The following is a 21,539-nucleotide window of genomic DNA, read 5'->3' as shown; positions in this document are numbered from 1 at the left end:
CATTAGTGGATGTTGTAAGTGCGTAGAGCACTCTTTACTTTTCCGCATATTTCATTACATGGTATCATAGCCTTGTGTATGCTCTTCTTCTTAATATAGCTAGTTGTGTAGCTATATTTGTTTTTTTGTTGGTTCTCTCTTCTTTTATCCTTTTAAGTGTGATTATTATGGAAGGAGAACAAAAGATTGATCTCTCCTTCAAGCTCAATGGATCCAACTACATGATGTGGGCCGCCGCCATGGAAAACAACCTCAAAGGGAAAAAGCTTTGGGGATACGTTATGGGCACCATTCCGGAACCACAACTCCAACTAACTAAGATGGAAGGCGATCAAGAAAAAGCTCTTGAAGGAGATGCCCGCATGAAGGCCATTGAAGATCACCAATCTAAAATAGAAGATTGGGAAAGTAAGCATGCCAAGATTCTTGCTTGGTTCATGAACAATGTGGAGCTTAAGATTTGCGCCAACATTGCCAAATTTCGGATGGCAAATGAAGCATGGTTCTTCATGAAAGGTATGTTTACCCAAAAAGACCTTGCTCGTCAATTCTTTCTTCACGAAAAAATCTGGACTATCAAACAAGGAGAAATGAGTGTTAGGGACTACTTTAGCACTCTTGGCCCTCTATGGGATGAGTTATCTTTGCTAGAACCAAAATGGGTTTCTAGTATAGATGTGGAATTAAGGAGAGAACAAATGGAAAAAGAACACTTTTTCCAATTTTTACATGGGCTTAGGCCCGAGTATGAACAAGTTAGATCCTCCCTCCTACATAGATCAAAGCCTCTTCCTTTGGAAGATGCCATTGCCGAAATATGCCAAGAAGAAACCCGTCTTGGCATGATTAAAGGAGGAAATGATGTCTTGGCCGTATCTAAACCCGGCAACCATATGAAAACCTACAAACCTCCTCATTTTGGAAGGCAAAATAACTATAATGGCAACTATAGAAAAGCCATTTGCCATCATTGTCAAGAACCGGGTCATATAAGACCTAATTGCCCTAAGTTGAATGAAGCACCAAAAAATAAAGTTGCTTCCGTTGAAGAAGCCACTCAAAAGAAAGAGGAAGCAATCAAAGGAACAGACTCTTTTTCTCTTGCTCAACTATCGGAGGCACTACAAACTCTACTCAAGATTCCATCAACTTCGGGTGCCGCCGTAGCTTCTTCCTCTCCTCCAGGTATGTCGTCTTGGATCCTTGACTCTGGAGCTTCCTTTCATATGACCCCCCTTGTAAATGAGCTTTTCGATTTATGTAATAATTATAAAAACTCCTATGTTTCAACTGCCGATGGTACATCTTTATAAGTAAAAAGTTTTGGAACTTTAAACTTTTCAAAAGACTTCTTTGTGCCAAACGTGAGAGTTGTACCTCAACTTAATTTAAATCTCCTCTCTGTTGCTCAAATATGCGATCATGGATGTAAAATCTCCTTCTCAACTAAGGATTGCTCTATACAGGATCTCTGGTCCGGGAAGCTGATTGGGCAAGGCCATAGAAGGGGAGATCTCTATTACATGAGCAACTTGAAACTCCCCATTAACTCTTTTTGTAACCATGTCCAAGATAAAAATATTGATATTTGGCATCAAAGACTTGGACATCCAAGTTTCTCAAAAATGTACTCCTTTCCATTTGGAAAGAAATTTTGTAATGAGAAACATTTTGTTTGCAAGAATTGTATTTTTGGCAAAATGAAATCTACTCCTTTTCCAAACCGAACTTTTGTGTCCAAAAGACCTTTTGAGTTAGTCCATTCGGATGTTTGGGGTCCTTCCCCCGTCATGTCTAAAGGAGGGTACTCCTATTATGTCACTTTCATCGATGACTACACTAGGTATGTATGGATTTACTTTCTCAATTTAAAATCCGAAGTCTTTGAGTTCTTCAAAAAATTTCATATGATAGTTAAAAATCAATTTTCAAGTAATATCTCCACTCTTAGATCCGATTCGGGTGGAGAATATTTATCAAATGAATTTCAAAACTATTTAGAAGTAAATGGAATTTGTCATCAAAGATCGTGTCCTAGGAATCTCCAACAAAACGACTTGGCCGAAAGAAAGCATAGACATATCATGGAAACCACTAGGACACTCCTTATTTCCAAAGAAATTCCAAAGAATTTTTGGGCCGAAGCGGCCTTAACCTCAACTTACTTAATAAATAGAATGATATCTTCATCCTTACAGAATACATCTCCATACGAAAAACTATTTGAAAGAACACCTGGCTTCAATAGATTAAGAGTCTTTGGATGCAAATGTTTTGTCCTTACTCATAAACGGGACAAATTATCTCCTAAAGCTATTGAATGCGTTTTCTTGGGTTATGGAGAAAATCAAAAGGGTTTTAGATGTTTTGACTTGAAAAATAACAAACTCTATGTATCCAAAGATGTAACATTTTTGGAAAATGAGAATGGTTTTGTGAAAACTAAAGATATTGACGAAAGTGAATATACTTTTTTATTTGATCTTCTATCTCAAGAAGATGAGACTCCTCAAGAAGAGGAAATCTCTAATGAGTCTTTGAATGACCTAGAGGAAATTCCTCTTGATAATGCTATAGATGAGAATAATAGACCAATCCAAACATATGTTAGGCGTGGTCAACAAACTCAAATAAGTGCCTTGGAAAAATACTCTCAAGGATCCAACATTGAAGAAACATCTTTAAGAAGATCCAGTCGGATCTCCAATCCTCCTAATAGGTTTGTTTCCTATGAGTCCTTAACTCCTAGATATAGAGCATGTCTAATTGCGTTGCATTCATTTCATGAACCTTCACACTATAATGAGGCCAAAAATATTCCTCAATGGGTTGAAGCCATGAACTTAGAGCTTAGTGCCCTTGAAAAAGCAAAAACTTGGGAAATAACTTTGTTACCCACTGGAAAGAAATCAATAGGATGTAGATGGGTCTTCAAAATTAAAACCAAGAGTGATGGTTCATTAGAACGTTATAAAGCACGGTTAGTAGCTAAAGGATATGCTCAGGAATATGGTATAGATTATGAAGAAACCTTCGCACCTGTTGCCAGAATGACTAGTGTTAGGACTCTTATTGCTATTGCGTCAGTGAAAAAATGGCCTATCTATCAACTAGATGTTAAGAATGCTTTTCTAAATGGCGAATTAAATGAAGAAGTTTACATGGATCCCCCACCAGGAGTATGTATTGGTAAAAATAAAATTCTTAAACTTAAAAAGGCATTATATGGTTTAAAACAAGCCCTAAAAGCTTGGCATGATAGATTTAGTAATGTAATGACAAGTTTGAATTTTCGTTCATGTTATACTGACACTGCTTTGTTTGTGAAAAGTGCAGGGTCTTCTGTAGTTATTTTACTACTTTATGTTGATGATATGATCATCACAGGAAGTGATGAGAAAGGCATTAATGATATTAAAAAGGTTTTGAAAGAAAATTTTGATATGTCTGACCTTGGATTCTTAAGATATTTTTTAGGAATTGAAGTGGCGTACTCCCCTCGAGGGTACATTCTCTCTCAGATGAAACTTGCTGCTGACATATGTTCCAAATCTGGTATTTCCGACGATAAGAAGACAGAAACCCCTGAAGTCATCAATGCAAAATTAAGGTTGGAAGATGGAACACCTCTCGAGGATCCTACTCCCTACCGGCAACTTGTTGGGTCTCTAACCTACTTATCCATCACACGGCCAGACATTGCTCATGTCGTTCACTCTGTCAGTCAATTTCAACATGCACCTACAACTATGCACATGAGTGCAGTCTTAAGGATCGTCAGATATATCAAAAATACCATAACTAAGGGAGTTTTTCTTTCCTCTGCCTCATCCCTTGATTTAATTGCTTATACTGATGCAGATTGGGGAGGAAATCCCAATGACCGAGTCTCAACTACCGGATTTTGTGTTTTCTTAGGTGACTCTATGATTTCTTGGAGATGCAAGAAGCAACACAAAGTATCCTTGTCCTCAACTGAAGCCGAATATCGTGCTATGGCCACTACAACCATGGAACTTGTGTGGTTAAGAAGCCTCCTCAGTGATATGGGCATTGTCATCTCTACTCCTTCAAAGCTGTGTTGCGACAACAAAAGCGCAATCTATATTGCAAGCAATCACACCTTCCATGAGCGTACTAAGCATATTGAGATGGACTGCCATTACGTTCGTGATGAATACCTAAGAGGAACCATAGCACTACCTTACGTCACATCAGAGTACCAGTTGGCGGACTTCTTCACTAAGGCTCTTGCAACTCCTCGGTTTTTGTTTCTTCTTAACAAGCTTTCGGTCATATCCCCGTAAAGCTTGAGGGAGGGTGTTAAAATATATGTAATTCATATATATGCATATATTTATATACATATATATTTGTATAATCTAAAATACCCAATAGGGGTATTTTAGTCATTTCACAAGTACCCGATAGGGGTACTTGTTTCTTTTCTTTCTTTTTGTATTTTTTCTTTTTTCTTTTTTATCTTTTATTTTTTGGTTTTTTGTCCACCTAATAGGGGCCCCACCATGGAGTCGATGGGGCCCCCAACGACTCCATGGGAGCCCCTAGGTGGCTCTTCTTTTAAGGCCATATGGCCACTCCTCCCCTCCTTCTTTTGTGTATAAATAGGGGTGAACCCCTCTTGTATTTTTCACTCTTGAGAGTTCTCTCTCTTTCAATAAGAGGCATTTATATTTTTATGTTGTGTTGTCTCCTTTGGGTTTGGGTATTAGCCCTTGTTGTTTGTTCATTAGTGGATGTTGTAAGTGCGTAGAGCACTCTTTACTTTTCCGCATATTTCATTACAATTATATGTAGGCAAGAGGTTCTTTGGCACACCTTTGTGTGTGTCTTTGGCCTTTAATGGCATTATATTTATTCTTGATCTAGTAGCTTATACACTTGATTTATGGGCTTTTGGAGGACTAATGAGGTAGTTGCTTGTAATGAATGAACTTTAGATACAAGTGAATCATATATTTGATATGCATATTTTAAAATCAAATTGATATTTTTGACCACTTTTGTATTTGATATGAAAAATGAGTTTTTTGTCATTTGAGTGAGATTTTTCTAAATGTATAAGGTTCTCTACTCAAATAACACTCATTATTTTGCCTTCTAAATGGATTCAAAACCTTTTGAACTCTTGTGTTCATTTTGTCTAAAGTATGCTTGGAGACTTCGTTTCTCTTGTTTGACACTTTGTTACATGTTTGGAGCATGTTCATTAATGATTCCTTTAAGTATTAATTCATTTCATGATAGTATATGCATATGCTCTTTATGGCCTTTTAGGCTCTCATTCAATAAAGCATATGTAACTTATGTCTCTTCGTAGGCTTACTGTGGTGTCCCTTAGGGGACCATTGTGTTATTCCCCATTATGGGGTTATGTTTGTCCAATGTTGGACCTTATGAATGCATTATGCATTCTTGTAATTCATTTCCGCATAATTTGCTTCCGCTCACTCTTTAACATGATGTATGATTTTGAAACTTTGGTTTTCTAAATTTACTTTTCATGCAAAAATAATTATCCTATCATGTGCTTCAAATTTCTATGCATAAGTTATATTTTTGCACCATTGTTTTGCGGATGTGTCATCCGATCTGGTTTCAATTAATTTTGTTAGAAATGTTCCACTTGAGTAAAGTGCAAATATATGTTTTACTTGTTTCTTTGTTGTTATTCTACAGGATCTTGGAGATAGGATAAAAGGAAGTACCCCGGATGGATCAGGACATATGTTCACCATTAGAAGGCATTGGAAGAAGGCATTTACAAGTTTCAATAGCATCCTTACGGAAGCCTCTTGGAGTCTTGCGCCTTTTTTCAATCTTTTCGTTTCCCCGCAAAGATTGAGGGGGGGTGTTAAAATATGTGTACTCGTACACATATATGTATGTTGAAATATAATCCTTAAATGTACGAGTATATATTTATATATATATATATATATATATATAAAGATACGTATACATATATATATATGTATACATATCTCTATTTATATATATATATATAAATATATATATTTTCTCTTCCTAAAATACCCTCAAGGGTATTCTTGTAATTTGTCATTTTACGCATATTCCAATTGGAATATGCATGTAATTTTTCTTTTATTTTTTAGTTTCTTTTTTTTTGTGGTTTGCGCCACCTAGGGAGGCTCCCCAAAAAGTCGTTGGGGAGCCCCCAACGGTCACAAATGTGACCGTTGGGGGCTCCCAATGACTCCTTTGGGAGCCCCCTATGTGGTTCCTCTCTTGTGTTATAAATAGGGGTCTCCCCCTTTGTATTCTTTACTCCTTGGAGGAGCTTATGTTCCATTGTATAGGGTTTTTACCCTCTTCTTCCTATTTCTTCAATAATATTCAACTTATGAGTTTAAGTCATATTTATCCCTTTTATGGGTTTATGTATTAGCACTTGATGTGCTTGTGTTGTTCCCTTAAGTGGGTATATTCGCACTTAATGTGCATGCATATGAGTTCATTATCGAACCTAAAATATTCAAAGTCACTTTCTAACAAAATGATCATTGGAGTGAAGTGAGTTACGAACAAGAACTGGGTTTGAGATGGAACAAAGATAGATGAACTAAAATTGAAGCTCAAACACTAGCTCAACTGACTGGATTTAGCTCAATTTCAGCTAAAATGCGCTGAAATGGTTTAAAATGAGTTGCTAGACAATGAAAAATGAATTTGGTCTGAAACTGGAGCACTTGAACTTCTGGTGAGCTCAAGCTAGACTCAGAGGAATATGATTGAATAGGAATGACTGACTCAGAGACAGTTGGCTTGGATTCGAGTTAGAAATGAGCTCATTTCTCAGAAAATGCACCCATTTTGGCAGGAATGATAAAAAATGAACTTGATCTGGTCATCGTGAGCTCAGGTGAGCTAGAAATGACTGACATTCTAATTGTTCTAAGCTTAAGAATGAGCTTGGTCGACTCTGACTGACAGGGATTTAAGATAACGTAGGGGTAAAACGGTAATTTTCCTGGTGAAAAAGGGGTAAAGTAGCACTTAAACTGAGACAAACTTGGGGTTGGACTCTTATACTGACCTACCAGGGTTGGTCTCTGCAAGGGGGGGGGGGTGTGTCATAGAATGGATGAGGAAAATTTTGGGTGTTTACACCTGTGAAAATGGTTTTGATAAAAGACTCGACCCGAAGGTCGAATTTGAAAAAGATTGGTGTTTTGAAAAGTGCTTGTTGATTGTGATGAGAGATTTTCAATCTTCAGCCTCACGATGACTTGGACAACTTGCCGGGGTCTCAGGATTGTCCCTTGTCCTGAATGAGTAATGAATTCGATGCAAATTAATGCAAATGGATGAAAAAGAATGCAAATAGATGCAAAATGTAGAGGAATGCAAATAGATGCAAATGAACGATGAAAGATTTTGTTTGATCCTGCCTGCATACAGGACGTTTTGTAGTAGAGATAAATTTTAAAAAAAATGCTCCAGTGTAACTGGGGAGTAAGATGTTGGACGAAAGGATAGACAATTTACGAACGCTCTATGAAGATAACAAGGCGACAGATTGACAATACGCTTCTTGATTGATTCGGGAGGCACTCTAAAATAGGTCACTCCTCGCAAGAAGATATTTTGCGAAAAGATGGCGTTAGGTTATGAGAAAAAAATAGATAATTTTATTGATGCATTAAAGAAAGAATGACAAATCAAGGAAAGAAATGAGACTACATCATCCCTTTAAAACGACAAAAGCAAGATGGGAGAGCATTGACATTATCACTTTTTTGAATGATTAAGGAAAGTCTTGGTCAAAATGGTCGACTGATCTTCTTCTTCATCTACTACAAGAAGTTTTTTTGTCGATGCAGTCTTGAATGATGTTCTTGAGGATGAAGCAACATTATGTATCATGCTTCATTGCTCGGTGGAACTTGTAGAAACGATCTTTTTATTTTTCTAGGGTGACTGGAGGATCAGCAACCCTTGGAAGTTTTATCATATCTTTTTTGAGCAGGTATTCAAGAACTTCCTCAAGCGGCTGATCTAAAGGAGTGAATTTGCGGTCATAACCCCAACCGTCACGCTTTATCTTCTCTCGAGTGCTTGGTTTCTGCGGGGAGCTAGAAGACTTGTTATCATGTTTGAGGGCATTACCCTTTTTGCTTTTTATGTCGTTGCTATTGTTTTGGCCCGTGGTGTTGGTTGCGCAAGTGGCTCACACTTTTCTTTTGGTGTCTGAGGCTCTCATATACACCATTTTCTATCCCCATTCATTCGGCTCGTTCTATTAATTCGACAAAGGATCGCGCCGGGGAGGTAGAGATCAGGCCCGTCAGAGGTTGGGAGAAAATGTTTAGGATTACTGACAATGCATGCCCTTCTGATATCGGATCCCTCATTCGATTGCATGTGGATCTCCATCTGTGAATGAAGTCTCTTGCCTTTTCACCATCTTTCTGTCTCAGGCTGCAGAGGTGATTTAATGTGGGCAATGCCTCAATATTGAATAGGAATCGTTCGATAAAAAGGTTGACCACCTTATCAAACTCTCGTAGCTCGATTGGATTGATATGCTCGGAGTACCACTTGGCTGTTATGTCCTCTAGGCTGTGCAGAAAGAATCTAAACAAAGCCCGATTATCTCTCTTGAATTGATTGCATTCTACAAAGAACATGGTCAGGTTAGCCTTGGGATCATCAGTCCTATCGAATTTGACAAATTTATGGGGGAGATCTTCCAAACTGTCATCCCCTTCAAGACTATCGTAGAAATTTTCACTAGTATAGACCTTCTTGCTTTTATCTCGGGCCTGTAGGTCCTTGACCATCCTGGTCACTTCCTTCAACTGAAGCTGGATTGGATCATCGACCTTTAGGGTCTGCTTCTTCGACTGGTTAATAGATTTGGAATCTTAAATGAACAACTCTCGTTCTTCTCCATAATCTTTTTTCGCTGAATCTGCCTTTTCAGACTCGCTGTCCTACTGAACCTTCTTTTGGGTGATTTTGATGTGTTTCCTGATGGTTTTGCCTTTAGTTTTCTTATTGGATGACGCCTTTCCTGAGCTAGCCTCAGCTTGCTCTGATTGCATCTTGGCCATCATTTTCTGGAATAAAGTATATAGGGTCAACAAGATGTCGTCGCCATCTTGTTGACCCTGTCCTGTGGCCGAACTTGGGGAACTCATCTTTTCTTGCTCGCTGCTAATATTGCTGACGCGTTGATATGGTGCAGTCTTCTTGCCTGATCTGGTCTGAACCATTCAACAATGCCGATACTCTCTGTAGGACAAAGGGGATGGTCATGATGTATTTTTTTTTTTAGGACAACAATTTGAACGAAAAGGATAAGAGGAACATCTAATGAGATTAGGTTGACAATTTTAAAAGGATATCCCATTACCCAGGATTGGATCGTCGCTGGAATTGCTACAATTGCGTTGTTACTTCGACAAAGGAAGTGCGCAACTAAGGTAAACCATAAGGGAAGGTGGGCAGATAATTTCCCACTGCCATGATCATGGAATTCATTGAAAAAATAAGGTGAAAAGATTTTTGAAAACATGATTGAAATCCATAAGAAAAACACATGATTTTTCTTGAGGGAAATAGTAGACAGGATCAAAATAAAGCTGAAAATTCGAGATCCAGAGGAAAGGAAGGATGAAAAATCGCCTGGAGTTTTGCGAAAAAATAGAGAATTTGCAAAAATCGTCCAGGGTTTTGATAAATTCTTTGTAAAAATGAGAGAGAATGTAAGAAAATAAGGGATTTTAAAAAAATGTTCAGGATTTTCAGAAAAAATTATGAAAAAATATAAGGAAACAAAGGGAATAAAGAGAAATAACATTCAATCACATCCTGCACAATAAGTATGCTCATATAACATTCCCTAAAAGGCTGACTCTAAATGCACAAGTTTTGAAATAGCTGTAGGACTCTAATCCTAACTCTAAGGCTTAGATCATCTGTGTTCAATCATGCTATGCCGATATACTCGAGCTACGGCCTGATGTACGTGGTATAAAAATATTTTCTCCGGTTCTAGGCTAATGTTTTTCAAAAACTTTGAGCGCCTACCAATATACTTTGGACAATGGCTCTTGGTAAGTGGCAGGGGGGATTAACCCAAATAGGTGGCCAGTTGTGAGGCTTTGTCCCGAACTATGGTTCTGGAAGAAAGCCCAGCAACGTGGTGGCCAGGTAAAAGTAGGTGGGGTTGTTTTTTAAATATGATCAACATGCAAGAAAACAGAAGGCTCTAATGACCTAAAGAAGCAGAGTTTTGAAAAATTTATAAGAAGCAAACATTGTTTTCAATCAAATCCTAGATTGAGGAGGATTGTATTTGACCTAAGTCTAAGTGAGCATGAATAATGCCTTCTCAATCGGTCCTACCAAACCATGCCTAAGTCTACGTGCAATCCATGTCAGTTGGGTTTGATTCTAGGCTCTTAGGTTCACATGAAAATAGAGCTGACATTGTAGAACACGATTTTGACAACTTGAATAGAGCAAAGCACAAGATTGATCAGACGATGACGGGTCCCATCACGGTCGCCAAAACTGTTGTCATTGCAAAATTTTACTTTTGCAAGTCAAACTGACATTTGAAAAAGTTTTTGAAAATAACTTGCCTCCGTTTTAAAATGCAGGATAATTCCAAATAATGGGACTCGTCTGTCGGTACGAGGTTCAACCATTTTCGGCGCCATAACCAGGGGTAATCAAACCCCAAATCAATCTAGTGCTTTGCTTTGCTCCACTTGTCTAAATCGATGTTATATTCCTAAATGCACAAAGAATCAGGTATGTGGTATGACTTAGAAAGATTTTGACTTGAAAAAACATGATGTATGCTTCAAATATTGAAAAATACTTGAAAATATTTGTAAATGAAGACATCTTGAAAAATCGTGAATCATGTTGAGAAAACATTTCTGAATAAAAGGAAAATCGATTTCTGAAGAAATCCTGAGGTTTTTGAGAAAATCGATTTATGAGAAAAACTCAAATGGTTTTGAGGAAGTTAATTCCTCTTGAACTTGAACTTCGAAATTGGAATTTAGAAAACCATGAATTGAACTTAGAAAAGTACTTGGAAAATCTTTGAAAATCGTCTTTAATGAAGGGAAACCTTAATGCTTTGAGAAAATCACTTTCTGAAGAAAATTCAGGATAACTTTGAGAAATCGGTTTTCTAGGATTGGATTTTTGATTTGATCAAAAGGAGGGGCGTGTAGCCTTGTGAAACCCTTTTCATGATGCATTCTAAACCTAAGTGATGCATGAATGCAATCTTGTAAAAAATATTTTCTGAAGAAATTTTGAGGAAAATCTTTGAGAAAAAGAATTTTTGTGCCTTATAGAATTTAGATGAAATATATTCACCAATATCCCTGACTATGGCCACGAATATGTATTGAATAATATCTCATTTGATTCTAAAATGTGTAAATATTTGGAAAAACTTTGAAATATGCAATGATTTCTGAAAATGCCTAAGAGTGTAGGTCATTTGTGGCTTATAAAAAGATGGTAAATCTGGGTTTCGTTCGTATTTTGACTATAACCACAAATACGAAACCCATCGAGTTTATCAACTTCTTAGAAGCTAGTGCATGTGCCATTCGTGTAGACCATGATGAGTTCGAATATGCATGAATCATCATCCATCATACATTGACATTATTAAAAAAATACACTATATGCAATGCAATCCTATTCTAAGCAGGAAAAGTAAATTCTTATTCCAAATTTACAATTACAATTTACATAAAAAGAGAAAAGAAATAAAAGAAAATACACTCTTGAATGTCCCTGCAAAACTAGAAAGTTTGTTAGTGAAAATATGTCGGTTTTTCTGGATTTATCCATTAATATCTGAAAATTACTGGATTTATCTGGATATAAGCCTTTTTCCATGTTTCCCCTGAGATAAACATAATAAAAGATGATATAAAATTGAATAAATAATAAAAATAAACAACTTTGAAATTCGAAATTTAGAAAAAAATACAAAAATACCCTCGAAAACAAGACTATGGCCTTAAAATCAGGGTTTTCAGAAAAATTTTTTGTAAAACTTTGGATTTAGGGTTCAAATAGATTTAAATAAACACCAAATCGGGTGTGAAGCACCCTAGCATGATTATAAACATGATCAAACATTAAAAACTTGAAACTTTTTATAAAAAAATTGAAATATCACAAAAATAGTGATTTTCGCCAGTGTTTTACTCAAATCGGGACTCTCGGGCACCATGTTTTCATGATTTAATCAAATAATATATCAAATGATTTTAAAAATCAGTAAAAATCGACATGGATAGTTCTAATAACCCTAAAATTAAGCTGTAATAAAAAAATATGTTTTTGACATTATTGTAATGTAAAAATTGAATAAAATCCTAAAATACGTGATTTTGCCCGCGGGCACGTATCTGTTACAGTGTCAGACCCGAATCGGGAATCAAACCACCATAGAAATTCATAAAAATTTACAGAGAGGTATTAGACAAAAAAACAGAGATTTCCTTTTTTACAGATCGGAAAAATCATCTCTGGTTAGGGAGATATTGCTCCGACAATATACGATTGATTCTGACTTATATGTAATGAGTTGATATAAATACATCCGGTTTCGGGTACAGGGAAATATAGTAAATCATGTTCAAAAATTATAAAATTTTAGCAGATGACAGTGGATACATGGAGGAAGATTTTCCTTTTTATGGATCATCGATCGGATCTTTGGTGAGAGAGATACGATTGACACAAGTCGATCTAGGGTTTAGACAATACGTAACGGCTCTGTAAAACCGTTTCTACTTTCTGTCAGAGGAAAAATAGTAAACAGATGCATAAAAATCTGAAAATTTTACAGGAAATACTAGACAGAATAACGAAGACACTGCAACTTATGGATCGTCGATTGGATCTTCGACAAGGGAGATATTGCATTGGCAAGTTGTTCCCGAATCCACGTAGCGATTTCACTGAAATGATGAGATATGACATGGAATGTCATGTGAAATGCAAACCCTGGATAAAGGATTTCAGGTATTGGACCCCGATTGACAGTTGTACTAGTTTAAAAAGTGATAAAATTGGTAAAAATGAACACAATGATTAAAGAAATGGTTTTTGTCCTTGCAGGGCCAAGAGTGACACTGAAAACTGGGGTTTTAACTAGTTTGAACTGGAATGAACTGAGTTCTAGGGTTTCAGAACTCAAATGAACTGACAAGATACTGGCTCAACTAAACTCCTGGACTGAACGATCGAGCAATGATATCATTTCTTAGAGAAATGGTGAGAAATGATCACTGGAGTGAAGTGAGTGACGAACAAGAACTGGGTTTTGAGTTGGAACAAAGATCAATAATATTGGGATGAACTAAAACTAAAGCTCAAACACTAGCTCAACTGACTGGACTTAGCTTAATTTCAGCTGAAATGGGCTAAAATGGACTCCTAGACTGTGGGAAATGGATTTGAACTGGAACCGCACTACTTGAACTCCTAGTGAGCTCAGGTTAGACTCAAGGGAATAGGGTCGACTGAATTTGACTGACCCGAGAACAATTGACTGGGATCCAGGTTAGAAATGAGCTCATTTCTCAGGAAATGAACCAATTTCGGCAGGAATGATAAAAAATGAACATGATCTGCTCATCGTGAGCTCAGGTGAGCTAGAAATGACTGACATTCTAATTGTTCTGAGCTTAAAAATGAGCTTGTTCTACTCTAACTGACAAGAATCTAAGGTGACCTAGGGGTAAAATGGGAATCTTACTGACAGAATGGGGGGTGAAACGACACCTAAAAGGGGACAGACCTAGGGTTAGACTCCTACACTGACCTACAGGTTTGGTATTTATGGCACAGGGGTGTCTGGAAGTGAACGAGGAAAATTTGGGGTGTTTACACCTGCCTATTTTAGAATACTTAGCTTCTATCAAAAAATGGTCTATTTTTCAAATGAATGTCAAAAATACCTTTTTAAATGGAAAGTTAGTTGGAGAAGTATACATGGAACCCTCTCCTGGTCTAAGTATTCCTGAGGATAAAGTCTTTCGCTTAGAAAAAGCTCTTTATGAACTTAAACAAGCACCGAAAGCTTGGTATGATAGGTTTAGTCGTGTTATGATTGATATTGGTTTTCAATTTTGTTTAACTAACACTACTTTGTTTATTAAGAATTCTGATGCAGGGATCATTGTGCTTCTTCTCTATGTGGATGATATGATCATCACCGGAAGCGATAAACAGGGAGTTGAAACGATCAAAACACTTCTTAATTCTCATTTTGAAATGACTGATTTAGGCTTGTTGAGATATTTTTTAGGCATTGAAGTTGCTTATTCTCCTAGAAGATATTTATTATCTCAGACTAAATTTGCTTTTGATATTGTTTTCAGGTCTGGTATTACTGATGATAAGAAAGTCGACACTCCAGAAGTTGTTAATGTTAAAATAAAGATTGATGATGCAGAACTTCTTGCAGACCCTACTCCTTACAGACAGTTTGTCGGGGCACTTTCCTATCTATCCATTACGAGACCAGATATAGCACATGTTGTTTACACAGCAAGTCAATTTCAACATGGGAGTAGTCATGCGTATTATCAGATACATTCAGTCCTCTCTTTCACGAGGAATTTTCTTATCTTCCTTCTCTTCTCTTGATTTAATTGCATATACTGATACTGATTGGGGAGGTGATCCCAATAACAGACACTCAACCACTGTTTTTTGTGTTTTTTTAAGGAAATCATTGATCTCGTGGAGGTATAAAAAGCAACAGAAGGTATCTCTCTCATCCACCGAAGCTGAATACAGAGTCATGGCAACCACGACCATGGAAGTAGTTTGGCTTCGACGACTGCTTGCTGACATGGGAGTTGAAACAACAAAGACTTCACAAATGTGATGTGACAACAAAAGTGCGATCTACATTACCAGTAACAAAACATTTCACGAATGTATCAAACACATCGAAATGGATTGTCACTACGTCAAAGAGGAATATCTACACGGGATAATTGATCTATCATATGTCACTTCAGAATATCAGTTAGCATACTTCTTTACAAAGCCTCTCGCTGCTCCCTGATTTTACTTTCTCTTAGACAAACTTTCGCTCATTGTACCGTAAGTTTGAGGGGGAGTGTTAAAATGTAAAACTATATATATATATATATATATATATATATATATATATATATATATATATATATATATATATATATATATATATATTCGTTCTTTCTTTTCTGTAACTTTTTTTCTTTATTTTTATTTTGTCTTTATGTCATCTAGTTCAGTTTGAACTAGAATGACAGTTGCTAGTCAAGTCCTGTCCAGACTTGACTAGCAATAGAGCTGTTGGACTGTGTCCAACAGCTCTATTAAGTCCTCTTTCAGCTGTGTATATAAAGGGGTGCAGCCCCTCTTTTATTTTAATTCCAATGCTTCCTAAGCAATTGGTTTTTCATATCAATAAAGAATACCTTTTTATTTTTATTTTATTTTCAGTTATACTCTTTTTAAGGGTTATGCTTTAGTGTCATTCTTGACACTTTCCCTTGAGAATCTAAGCTCGTGTTTCGAAGATCCCTATTTCATTTCAATAACTAGGTTAGTTTCCTTTTTTGTCTTCTTTTTACTTTTCAGAATCTTTTCAACTAAGAGAGACACTGGAGAGAGAGCCCAATGGCTCTATTGGAGCCATTGGGACCTCTCCCAACGTCTCTCTTGGAGACCTTCTTTGCGTATACAACGAGGGGTGAAACCCCCTCTCAAATGTAAGCTTCCTTCAATGGTTGAAATCAATAAAAGTATTATTTTTCATTTCTTGTTCTTGTGCCCTTTAGTGGGTGTTTGTGAGTGAACCCATTTGTGGTTCTTTGTGTGTTCTTTTTGGTATTTTGGCGGAACTCTTTTGAGTGTCGATTTTTGGTGATTTAGTGAATATCTTCAGAGGAACTCATTTCCTTACAGTTGTTTGGTTTGTGCCACCAACTACCAATTTTAAGCACGTGCAAGTTCTTTCTCCTCTGGTGCAAACTGGACCTTAACTTTGTTAGTATCTTCTTCGTTGCGATCATAAAATTAAACTGTTTAAAAATAAGCTTCTCTTATTATCGTCATCCCTTTTCGAACTTATAATTTATTATTCTGTGATTCAATAGTATATACCAATTAGACTGTCTTTGGGATAGATATTAGATGTACTTTTCATTTGTATACGTGTTCTGTTATTGCCTGTCTATAGGTAGAAGAAAGCCTCAACTGATTCTGTTGGATCATGGTTTGTACAAGACACTTGACTTTTCAACAAGGACAAACTATGCTGCGCTTTGGAAGGTAATCCATCAACCTTTAATGTACTTTTTTTTTTCTTGTATTTAATCTGATAGCATCACAGTGATTCTCACTTGATGCATTTTTCCCCTCTTATATTTTGTCATTTTTTGTAGGCTCTTATATTTGCCGATGTAAAGGGGATAAAAGAAAACAGTGTTAAGCTGGGTGCTGGAGAGGATCTGTATACCCTATTTGCAGGGATTCTAACAATGCGACCATGGAATAGGGTCATTGATCCAGCAGTAGATCATTTGTCTTTGCAAGGCAATGATAGTGACCGTGCAGAACTACAGGTTTAGTATTCTTTGCTCCTAGTATGTGCTCATAAACATTTGCTAAATGTATATCTTTGGCAAATTATGAGGAACCATGCTTTGGAGAATGTTTGATTTGATTCATTGAAAAGATAATATAGATTCCCTTTTTGTGAGCAGACAACATTTTCAAGAGCAAGCAGCACCAACCGAAAAAACAAACCCCACCCTGAACCCTCCATCCAGCAGCTAAACAACACTTGCATTTGTGCCATTTCAGTGGAACTACAAGAAATATGGGTCAAGAGATGGAGATTTGATGGTTTGGGTTTAAGTTACTGGTGAAACCACTGACAAAGCAAAGCATTACGGCTTTGCTTATTCCTTACTGATTTTTAGGGAAGTGTTCTATTTGGGGACCCATACTTATGAAACTGTAGAAAGATCTTAGATACAGATTTCCTAAATAATTGTTTCAGACATTTACCAATGGACTGTAAAGAGAGTTTTAAGAGATAAGCTCATACTTCTCTCACCTTTCTTATTTTACACCAATGGTCTGTGAAGTGTTGTCACTTCTACCTTTCTCTTTACTCCTTCAATAGCGTTTTCTTTTTTATCAATAGATAAAAGAAAATTACAAGATACATTTGCATACTCTGTATAAGGTGGACAAGAGTCGTGTTCCTTCATCATTAAGTTATGGCATGTTATTTTCTTAGTATTAACATGTGCCTTATTGTGTTCAGACTGGAATATTATCAAATTCATATCTAATATTATAATCCATTGATTATTAATCTAATATGTTCTTATGTATTTTATATGTTTAAAGTACTATCTTTTTCTAGAAGCAGTTCTTAATTTTTTCTGTTCTGATTCAGTATGAAAATGATTTATTTTTTCATCTTTGTTCTCAAAGTTCTCATTGTTTGTTGCTGTATGCTCTTAAACTGCAAGGTAGTGGATGTTGTAACTTCATACCTGAGTATATCCATATTGTCCTTTTGGCAACCCTTCATTCACTGATTATCTTCTAATTCCTGGCCCGTATAAGCCTGTGGTCTTACAGTTGTGTCCACACAGATCCAGATATGGCTGCTGAGGCCTGTGCTTGACAGGATTCCTTGTAATTCAAATTACTTCTGGTGCCTAATAAGATTGCGTCTCATTCCACTACCCTGTTCAAAACCGGAGGTTGGTCAGTTATCTTGCCTTTACATTCTCCCTGAGATGTTTATCTCAAAGGATTCCTTATCCTTTCATATTTTTGCTAATTCTCTTGAACCCATCCTGTTCGTTCTGAGCACATTGTGCCTTCCAGTTCAATGTCAAGAAGATCTATGCTAAACCACCTGGCCACTGTCTTCTTTGCAGTAATTTTGCTCGATACTCGGATAATACATGCTATGTACTTGATTAGCTGTGTTTAGTGTTCACTCATTTGTTCATCTAGTCAGCGAATGCACATGATGTATTTGAGGCATTTTCAAGAGCCCACTCATTTCCATCATCTTTCTCAGAATAACAAGATCTGGTTACCCTAGTGTTGAAGCTGACTAGTGTACTATGTAGATTTTACGTTTTTAAGCATGTTGAAAAAAACTTTTGATATTTAAGTGCCATCACTCTTTCAGTCTTGATATTTAGCTGGGCAATGCTACTTATTTGTGCAGATGTATGCTTCTCAATATTTCGTTCAAATATCAGAACTGTTAAGAAGACTTCCACGTGTAATACTACTAATGCTTAAGACAAATGACTGTCTGCGAGCTGTCAATCATTCTCTGGTATGCCATAACCCTTTACCTTTATCAATGACTTAAAACCAGAAATGCTACACTACAATGTTGTAGTTTAATAGTCACAAATATCATGGATATTTTGAAAATCTTACACTTTTCATGAGATATTCACGGGACATGAAAATCCTGATATTATGTGTGTTTCAAAGTCTCGCTTATTCCAATATACTGTGATACAATAAAATAGGATGACCTTTGCTATGTTTGTTTGGACATGGTTTCTATTGTGAATAACGGTAAAGGATATTCTGTGGTTGCAGGGGTCTTCTCTTGACACGTTCTTGATTATCGGAAGAGTTTCATCAGAAGCAGTTGTCGAGACAAAGATTTCACAGAACAAATCCTTTTTATCAAGAGTAGGCATCTTACTGGAGGAGATCCTGCTGGAAGCTCGACTACTCACTTTGCAAATTGCTTCATGGCTTTTTCAGCTCAGAAAATCTTTGTCCGACTAACATAGAGGCCATTCTTAGATCATTGTATTTAAAATAATGTCATTCTTTCTTGATGGGACTCCACAAGTTGAAAACAGAATTTATGGGTCATAATCAGCTTTCTGCTGCATCAGTCGATCAATTTTGTATTTTCTTTATGATGCACACCAAACTATGCCTTTGCACTTCAGAGTCGATTAAGCAACGATCTTTGTGATATATTTTTTCACATCGACAATAATAATCAAACGATGGATAGCAAGCATGGAGTTTTAGATACAGAAGGTTGTACGATTAAATTTCAGTATAATATACCGTTTCGATGCTGATTCATGATGGTCCAAATGTTCTTCAATATATATATTAGTAATGCTAGGAGTACCTACACCCACCTACTAGAAATCATAGGTGTAGGTTTCATCTTCTCAATCAAGCCATACAGATGTATTCAACATACTTTATTTGATAGGATCATGCTTTGGATCATGTTTTTTGACATAAAATTAAGCTTTTTTAGGTCATGAAATTTTGATACATTGTGAGCAGTTGATTTTTGAAGATATTGAAAAACCTATATGTATGCCTTAATCACATGATCCAAAACTTGATTTGAACAAAACAATACTTGTAGATCATATCTATAGGGTCTGATCAACAAAAAGCTCTCAAGAATTATGAAAATGTAAAGCCTCTATGGGGGTGGGAGTAGGTGCTCCTGAAGCACTTGATCATATATATATATATATTCAATTTTCAGATACTAATTCTAGGGATGGCAGTGGGGTGGGGCGGGGGACAAGGTCTCCACCTCCACCCCGCCTCAAGATTAGAACCTCCATCCCCGCACGGGGATGGATTTTAACCTCCACCCCTGCCTTCATCCCTGTTTCATGTCCTCCATCCCTGGTTCAAACAGGGATGAGGCGGGGCAGGGCGGGGCTATTGCGAGGAAAAGTGGCAGGGATCGGGGCAGGGTGGGGAAAAGTGTACGGCCATCCTCGAACGGTGATGGATTTTAACCTTTGTCCCCGCCTCCATCCCCGATCCAAACGGGGCGAGGTGGGGCCCCGCTTTCCCCCGATCCACTACCATCCCTAACTAATTCTTCGTAGCTCACACTAAAGTGCATCAAAGGCAGCCGATAAGTCATCAAATGGCTTGTGTGACTAATGGAATGGTAAGCATTACTCATTTGAAAGTGCCCCATGGTGACAAAGTCTATATCGATCAGTTTGCTTGAAATTTCACAGGAGCTACTTCCCTGACCATATCCTCTGTCCAACTTAAAAAGCTAGGGCCTGATGCAGTAAATGTGAGATCCAAAATGCTCTATGCTTAACCCACAAGCTTCACAGCCGGTGAAAAACAATGACTCGTCCTCCCTGCCAATTCAGTGTTTCCAACTCATCAAGAATGATGGCTGCGGCAGTTTGATGTCTGACCCTGTAACATGTAGCAAAGTCCGATCCATGAACCTAAATCCACTTTTTCGTCTACCAACTTAAATTTGAGATCTACCTAAAGCTTCACCATCCTTGGGTGATGTTCTTAAGGATGAAGCAATTCTCCGTGTCATGTCCTGCTGCTTGATGAAACTTGCAAAAACGGTCCTTGAATCTGCTCATAATTGCTGAAGGATCAGTGCCTTTGGGCAAACGGATCATATCTCTCGCGAGCTTGTATTTCAAAACACTGTTGAGTGTCTGGTCCACAGGGGTGAACTTTCGATCAACACTTCAGTCTTTGTGCTTTGGTTTTTCCTGATCTTTCTTTTTATGTTGGGGACTGGATTGAAGATGCTTGGTCAAGATGGTCGACTGGTCTTCTTTTCTATCAAGGAGTTCTTTATCAATGTAGTCCTGAATGTTGTTTTTTAGAACAAAGTAGTGTTCGGTATCATGCCCGAATGCTCGATGAAAATCGCAAAATTGAACTTTAAACCTTCCTCTAACCACTGTAGGATCAACGACTTTTGGGGATTTAATCATTTCCTTGGCCAGCATATATTCAAGGATTTCTTTGTGTAGTTGGTCAAGGGGAGTAAAGTTGTGATCGCATCCCTAACTGTCATGCTTTAGTTTTTCTTGTGGCTTTAATTCTTGTTGGACCTTTGAAAGGGTGGGATTGTCATTCTGCTTGTCCATCTCATCCTTTTGACTTGTGTGGTTATCTCTGTCGGGATTTTGGTTTCCTGAGCCGCCTTTGTGATTCTTTTTACCGCCCCTCTTGTTGTTGCTATTGTTGTTTCTGGTGGTATTCATGGGGAAGGTGACGGGTATCTTTTCCTTGGCAGGCACCTTAAATTTTGTGCAGTCCCCGAAACCATCGTAGAAATCCTCGCATGTGCACACCTTCTTTCCCTTGTCTTCAGTTCGCAGGTCTTTGACTAAGCGACTCATCTCTCTCAGCTGTAGATGTATATGATTGATATCTAGTTGATCCTCAGGTCTTTTGACGGATTTAGGCTCTAGGATCTGCTTTTTGAATATTTGGTGAGTTGGTAAGCATGCTTCTTGTTCTTCATCAGAGCTTCTGTCTGCAGAGTCTGTCTCTTCCGAGATATCTTCATATTGGGCAATTCTGACAGGCTTGCTCTTGGATTTCTCCTTGGAAGGCCTCTTTCCTAAACTTATCATGGCTTGCTCTGATTGTATTTTGATCATTATTCTTTTGAATAA

The 21,539-nt window shown here is 37.3% G+C and overlaps 1 protein-coding gene across 2 annotated transcripts in view; it reads left to right on the top strand.

The window, feature by feature from the left end:
• ATH9 (ABC2 homolog 9) overlaps window positions 1–19,142 on the top strand; it is a 95,184-nt gene extending 76,042 nt beyond the window's left edge. The window contains exons 9-12 of one of the 2 annotated variants that reach the window (XM_090010865.1): window positions 16,277–16,368; window positions 16,482–16,661; window positions 18,299–18,412; window positions 18,688–19,142. In XM_090010865.1, coding sequence (XP_089866991.1) covers window positions 16,277–16,368; window positions 16,482–16,661; window positions 18,299–18,412; window positions 18,688–18,882 — 581 coding nt within the window. In that variant the 3' untranslated portion in view covers window positions 18,883–19,142. Of the gene's footprint in view, window positions 1–16,276; window positions 16,369–16,481; window positions 16,662–16,802; window positions 17,214–18,298; window positions 18,413–18,687 lie in introns of those variants that run through there. The other variant, XM_090010866.1, reaches the window with a different exon arrangement.
• Window positions 19,143–21,539: the final 2,397 nt, after the last annotated feature.

The sequence above is a fragment of the Nuphar pumila genome, chromosome 6 (assembly GCF_984573655.1).
Source record: "Nuphar pumila chromosome 6, dmNupPumi1.hap1.1, whole genome shotgun sequence".
NCBI classification, from domain to species: domain Eukaryota; kingdom Viridiplantae; phylum Streptophyta; class Magnoliopsida; order Nymphaeales; family Nymphaeaceae; genus Nuphar; species Nuphar pumila.
Note: the sequence above shows the minus strand (reverse complement) of the source record. Positions and strands in the feature narration are given on the sequence as shown.